At 40.8% G+C, this 7507-nt stretch overlaps 1 protein-coding gene across 1 annotated transcript; it reads right to left on the reverse strand.

Annotated features, from left to right (window-relative positions):
- Positions 1 to 155: 155 nt before the first annotated feature.
- On the reverse strand, positions 156 to 7504 carry ALG12 (ALG12 alpha-1,6-mannosyltransferase). Its single transcript, XM_075274159.1, has 9 exons — positions 7144 to 7504; positions 6929 to 7061; positions 5321 to 5494; positions 4597 to 4791; positions 3129 to 3232; positions 2010 to 2233; positions 1705 to 1874; positions 991 to 1066; positions 156 to 417 (listed from the first exon to the last, which is right to left on the reverse strand). The coding sequence occupies exons 1-9, from the start codon at positions 7330 to 7332 to the stop codon at positions 192 to 194; spliced, it is 1491 nt and encodes a 496-aa protein (XP_075130260.1). The 5' UTR covers positions 7333 to 7504; the 3' UTR covers positions 156 to 191.
- Positions 7505 to 7507: the final 3 nt, after the last annotated feature.

Below are 7507 nucleotides of genomic sequence, written 5' to 3' on the forward strand. Positions count from 1 at the left end.
TCAGCAGATGGACTGTTTTGTTTATGTGTTCACCAGTTTTGTACAAATCAGAAATAATTGTGAGATCTTTGGAAAAATTGATACTTCGCAAAATACCAAAAGTACAAGAGGCATAATACCTAGTGACGAACTTGAGACTCTGCAGATAGAACTCTATTTTTTTTAAAAAAAAAAGAACTAAAACATAAAACTTAAGTAAAGTCAGTTCTTTGTAAAATGAGTAATTTTGTTAATAATCTGAGGTAAACTGGTGGAAATGTAACATTGAAGCCAAGTCCACTAAATCCAGGTATTTCTTTCAATATTTTGTGAGTGTTTTTGTAGTATTGCAAATTAGAAGCTTCATATTCCATAATGATATGAGTATAGGAAGCCATTGCTTTTTCTTTGTGTGAAAGGCCTTCTGTTTTATCGTACCTATAAAAAAAACGAAGGAAATGTTAAAACATACTTCCAATAACTGCAGTCATTGGCTAAAACAGTAACATTGGTCAATAAGTCGGGCACTAAAAGAAAGGCAATGGCACCATCTAGCTACATGTTTGAATTACTAGACAGTTTATGGTAACTATGTTTTACCACAATCGACATTTACCACCTTTGCACTGGACTGTACATTGCCCAGCTATTTCAATCCCCTGCACAAACACTGAATAAAGCAGAAGGTTGCATGCTTGACCACAGGTATATTCAAACGCCTCATTGTGGTCATGCAGCAAGGAAAAACCGGGTACTTGGGACCCCCAATCTAGTGATCTGTGAGAGGGTCCCAGTTATCATATACACAGATATAGAGATGATAAACATTGATTGTGAGAAAACTGGTTATGCCCTTTTTTCTTCAAATCCAGAAAAGTTGGAAGCAGAATGAATTAGAGGTTTTGGGGTTTTTTTTTATATTTTATTTTTGCTTCAAAAAACAAAAATATGTAAATGGATCAATAAATCAGCAGGAAAATAACAGAATAAAAACAACCACTTTGAACCTACCTCCAATGTGAATAAGATTGCAAAAACCGTGAAACGCCCGTTTGAGCAGTTGCCACGTCTATGTGGACAGACACATCTGAAAGATATTAACATTCAATACAAATAGTTTGTTAAACTACAGTATATTACCATATTCTCAATAAAGTTTTTTTTTTTTTTTTTTTATTATTTAATGGACAACTAAGACCACCTGCAGATGTAGCATATTTGCTGTAAATACGATCATGGAAAATCCCCCAGTATTAGGGTGCATTCAGACTACATAACGCCGGGCGTGTATGAGAGCCGTACACGCCGGCATTACGGCAGACTGCCGAACACTTCCCATTCACTTCAATGGGAGCGCTCGTAAACGCCGCTGTTACGAGTGCTCCCATTGAAGTGAATGGGAAGTGTTCGGCAGTCTGCGGTAATGCCGGCGTGTACGGCTCTCATACACGCCCGGCGTTACGTAGTCTGAATGCACCCTTACAGTACCACTCAAATGAGTACAATTAAAAAAAATAAATCTCAATGACACAGGGTAAAGATTTTCTGCACAGAAGTTAATATGCAGTGCAGATTTTTAAATTCACAGCATTCTAACTTCTATGAGTTTTCAACCTTGAAAAGAAACCTGCTGCTGAATTTATGGCAGAAAATATTGCCTCATGTGCAAGTATAAGTACCCCGAGGAGTCTTTAGAGTTAGAAACAAAGAACACAAACACGCTACCTTTGGATGGGTCCAATAATTTATGGAGTTCAACCATTGCATCACCTCCAGGATAATTGAAATGGGACACATACAGAGAGGTGGCTGAATATGCTGCATTTCCAAAAAGATGGGCAATGACAAAGAAAGTACCAAGTTTGAATATCCAGGATTTCTGATAATTTTGAAGTCTGCAAAGGTATAGAGAAGCAATGTAGTATACAATTAATTGAAATAATTAGCTATGTCATTTCTTAGTATCTCAAATAATGTATCATGCATCATGAATGAGGAAACCAGATTTGGCAAGCTTCCTTTGTACTTACATATATGAACATCCTTTAGCAGCCACTATGTTCAAAAGAGGAAATGTGTAAATGATAAACCGAAGTTCTTTGTGAGGAAGGAATGAGTATAAAAATATAAAAGTCACAACCGGAGCAATCAGTAGACGCATCCTTTTATCAAAGAGGCCAAATGGTATAAAGAATAAACTAAATACCATTGCTCTTGGCACAACTGAATAAAAATACCACAGGAATGGTGAAGTCTTAAGAGTCAGTTAAGGAAAAACTTGTAACCATAAATCAAAGCCAAAATTTCAAATGAGTAAAGGAGATGAGCAGATATACAATGAAATAAATATAGATGAAAAAGCTAGTTTTCACAATAATAATACTAACAAAAAGACACTACACTTACTGCTTAAATCAGGAAGGCCGCAGCTCTATAGCTGTACATGGCTAGATACTATCTAACAGGAGAGAAAGATCTCTGCAATAGATATTAGAGAAAAGGAGGGAACAAGCGATTAAAGGGGTTATCTCATTTTCTTTCCTGCCTGCAAGTCTCTTCTTCTAACTTACGGTATTCTTACACAAGCTGGTGAAAAGCGGCTTTGACTGTCTGATGAACAGTACACTATGAAGTATCACAGTATAGACTTTTCCCTTACCGTGACAGATTTAATATGATTTCTAGAACTCTAATATAAAAGGAAATCAAATAATATGCACAGTAAATGTACATTACATTACACAGGTTTGTATAGAACACTTACCATGCTTCCAGAGAATCAACTCAGTGTATTTAAATAGAAATATAACGACACAGCTCACAAAATCTTTACCAGCAAACTGCAATTAGCTGAACTGTTTGTCCTGCAGGCAGAACTGTAGATAAAAGCGAGAGCACTTGGCACCTGCAGAGAGCAGTGACTCATGTAACCTGCTTTGCTTATATAGGCTGTGCTGAATGTTAAAAATGTGTAAACAATGGGAATAACTTCACATAGCATTCAAACAAAGCAACATTGCTAAAGCAAGGTATTTAGGAAAACATAAGTTATCAGTATAGATAGGATCCTTAAGATAGGAATACCCCTTTAAAATTGGACCAAATACAATCAGGCTAGCTAAAACTGCAATGCTCTTCAGAAAGGATACGCCCCAGTTTGAACTTTTATTCAAAATAGTGTTATACCACAGAACTTCTCCTTCAGGCCAAAGAAGGCGTTTCCAGAAAAAGGAGTCCACCATGATGGTTAAACCTAATATAAATCAATGAAGCAAATAGACAGTGAGTAAATCTACAAGACTAAAATTTGGTGATGGTGCACTTAGAAAAAAAAAAAAGTATGTAATATTTCCAGATACTGAAATATGAAATACATTTTACAATTAGTATTCTAGAGGGGCACGATCACAGCTTACATTTGATCTTTTCTTAAGGTATTAGCATTTGATGTACGTGTCCACAAATACACACAAAATACTACTGCCATTGATCTTCTAATCCTGTATATTGAAAAAATATCGCATTTCAGAGATAGCAAAACTGAGAGAAGAGAAGCTTAAAGGGGTTCTTATGAAGACTTCATTAATCAAAATGGAAAGTCACTCTATATGAACTTCTCCTCTTCTGGTGGACTCTAGGAGACATGTGTTATATGGTGATCCTGTAATACTAGAGTTCCCCTGTAGTGGTCACTGAAGTTAAAGTGGTTTTCCCATCTCAGTGTATCAGCAGTCTGTCTGCTTCTCATTTCCTGTATTTCTCTTCCCCTCCTCCCTCTTGCTGAATGGGACACAGAACACTTATGCAGAAGGACTCAGTGTTATCTGTGTATTTACATAGAGAGAACAGACTGCAATTCGCTGAACAATTGTCCTGCTGACAGGAGCAGTAAGTAAGGCCTCGTTCACATCTGCGTTGGTAATCCGTTTAGGGGAGTCCGCATGGGAACCCACCCCCAATGGAATACCAAACGCATTGGCAAGGGGTGTGCAGTGAAAGTACATGGACACCATATACTATAATGAACGTAAATAATCATGATCTACTTTCATGTCCGCATGACTCGTGCGGGCAGCGCGTGGAAAGCATACGGAGCCCATTATAGTCTATGGGGTCCATGTGTTTTCACTGCACACCGCTTGTCAGTGTGTTCTGTAGTACGTTCGGGGAGGGGTCCCCATGTGGACTCCCCGAACGGAATACCAAATGCAGATGTGAACTAAGGGTAAGTGAAGTCACTTGTCCATAGGTCTGTGGTTATAGCAATGCTGCGTAAACAATGGGAGGAATAAATTCACATACCAGGCAAACAAAGTAGAATTTCTAAAGCAATATGTTTAGGAAAAGTCTTCAATTTACATAAACTACCAGTATAGATAGGATCCTTGAGATGGGACAACCCCTTTAACACCTTCCAATGGAGTGGAGTTCAAATGCTCTTTTATCTGCTTATAGAAGTAGTAAATGAAGTGGCACGTTGGGCAGTGCTTCAGAGAAGCTGAGCTGCAAGCTAGTATTTTACCATTTTGTTGGTTGTATTGATGTCTATTTCCATAAAAATCTTGTTGTAAACATGCGAGTAACTGTATATGAATACAGTTCAAAATAAAATCTTACCTAGCCATATAATTCCAGCTGGGACTGCATGCAAAAAAGTTGTAAAACATGAGATGCTTCCCTTCTGCAGAGATAGTAGCAGCATAAGCCCCATCAGTATACACAATTCAGATCTGAAGACAATAATGGCCAGAGCTGAAAGCCAAATAAACGGACCAGGCTTCTGCTTCATCCAGAATGTGAACGCAAGCAAAACTTAAAGAAAATAAAAAGAGGAAATGAAAACATGTGTGTATATATATGAAACAAAAAAAAAAAAATCTGCAAATTTAACATTAAGGGAGCGTTCACACTACCGTCAGTGTCCGACAGGTAGTGTCCGCTCAAAATCTGTCACGGACATTAGGAGCGGACACTAGCTGTGTCCGTGACACCTGTCATTCATTTCAATGGGCATCGGGTGCGTTGTTTTGCACTTCGTGCCCGTCCTTCCCTGTCCGCAAGTGAAGATGTCCGACTTCTCAAGTGGACAGAAGAACCCTTGTATTTTGCTGCACAATGGTTATTTCTGGTTCAGAATCCGCACCAAAAAACTGACACAAATATGCCATGTGTGAATGTGACCAAATACACCTTGATTAGCCAATGATAAAAAAAAAAAAAAAAGCATCAGATCATTTACGGAAGTACTGTATCACATCTGACAAGTTGTCAGTTAACCACCCCCCCCCCCACCCCCCAACTATACAACCACTATCAAATGCAAAAATAGCACCATACTTACCAATAGGGAGGGCAAATATATTTGGGAGTGTGCGAGTCGAATAGAACATCAAGTGGAACTGAGTAGCTGTTATCAGGCAGAAATATTTAGCTACATGAGAACCAAACTGCTTCTTCACTTCCTTCTGCAGTTGCCATAGAGCAAAAATAACTGTCAGACCCAAAGACCCTCGTACTGTGGATATACAAGCAAAAAATGGTTTCATACACTACATACTTTTAAAAGGCTGTATAGGATGCTATAGATAACATTGATGTTTACCTAGCAGAAGTACAATTGACTGGAAAGTTCTGTGCCATTTCTGCTTTTCACGTGATAAGCGTTTGTGCTGAGATTTCCCCTTTACCACTTGTTCACACAAAAGTCAAAAACAGGCATGTGATGGCTGTTTTTAGATCGCATCGATTTCAAGGAGCCTGTTCACAAGTCATTTGACTGTCGGTTTCATGTATTTTGTTAGGGGGCGTTCACACTAGTGTTGGGTATCCGACAACTAGTGTCCAATGCTAATGTCCGCACAAAATCTTGCGCGGACATTAGCATCGGACACTAGCTGTGTCCGTTACGTTTTGCATTGATTTAAATGGGACATCATGTGCGTTCTTTTACAGTCCATGTCTGTCCTTAAGTGTCCGTTCACAAAGATGTCCAACTTTTCAAGCGGACAGCTAAATCCTACATGACTAGAGAAGAGCAAGTACTGTTCGGATCAGCCGATCCGAACAGCACGCACCATAGAAATGAATGGATGCACCTGGTACTTCCGCTTTGACGGCGGCTGGCCGCTTAACCCCCCCACGTGCCAGCTACGCCCATTCATTTCTATGTGAGCGTGCTGTTCGGATCGGCTGATCCGAACAGTACTCGCTCATCTCTATACATGACATAGGGCGTTCATACTACCGTCTGTGTCCGACAGGTAGTGTCCACTGCTAATGTCCGTTCAAAATCTCACACGGACATTAGCAGCGGACACTAGCTGTGTCCGTGACATTCTGCATTCATTTAAATGGACATCGGGTGTGTTGTTTTGCACTCCGTGCCTGTCCGTAAGTGTCCGTTCATAAAGATGTCCGACTTTTCAAGCGGACAGCAAAACCCGACATGTAGGTTGTTTCTGTCTGCTTGAAAAGTCGGACATCTTTGGGAACGGACACTTAAGGACAGACACGGAGTGTAAAAGAACACACCCGATGCCCATTTAAATGAATGTATAATGTTACGGACACAGCTAGTGTCCGCTCCTAATGTCCATGCGAGATTTTGAACGGACATTAGCAGCGGACACTACCTGTCGGACACTGACGGTAGTGTGAACGCTCCCATAGATGTGAATTGGACCTTAGTGCAGAATCCACTTATTGGTGTGGGCTAAAACCTACATGCAAATATTCCACAGCATGTGAACTGAACTGCTAAAAACCCATGCACAGGAATGGGAAAGAGATCATTGGCCGATATGGGCCTGGATTGTGTAAAATCTGCTGTATGTGCTCCATAAAATATATATCAGTTGTATTCACTACATGAGAGGAGAGAGTTTATAAGAAATGCTGCACATGGCTACACCTACTGTGAACACTATAGAAAGTACCATGACATTCATACCTAGGAGCTGCGAATAGTACTTGGACACTTGCAGAAGGGACAGCACGTACACGCCGGGGGCAGACACCGCACTGATCAGCACCGGTCCGAGGAACGTTCTGGGGACGACCCCGGGGAATTCATGGTGGTCATACTGCCCGGGGAAACACAAAGACACGGTATAGAGAGCGCTCCCGCCGGTCACTACACGGCTACCTATGCCAGGCAGGGGTTACCTCGTCTAGGTCCAGCCTGTGGTACAGCACATCATGGCACGCTTGCAGGTTAAAACTCTCCTCCACCTTGGTGTAGGGACACGACATGAGGTGCACAGCCGCCACAGCCAGGAGTAGGAGCAGCAGCAGGAGATCCAGTCTCCTGGAGCTGCTCTTTGCCGCCATGTTGGAGGGCAAAACACGCCCCATAGCAAGGTCTGATTATGATGATAGGGGTTTCTCCATTATTGCCTTATGGGATAGCGTCCCCTGCTGGATAAGAATGGCATCTGTACCCACCATCCATAACATGCACCGTAGACATATACTAGTGTGTACCATCCCCAACCCCCTAGTGACGGTAAGTGAACTACTGCGTAGTGTC

The sequence above is a fragment of the Leptodactylus fuscus genome, chromosome 5 (assembly GCF_031893055.1).
Source record: "Leptodactylus fuscus isolate aLepFus1 chromosome 5, aLepFus1.hap2, whole genome shotgun sequence".
NCBI classification, from domain to species: Eukaryota; Metazoa; Chordata; class Amphibia; order Anura; family Leptodactylidae; genus Leptodactylus; species Leptodactylus fuscus.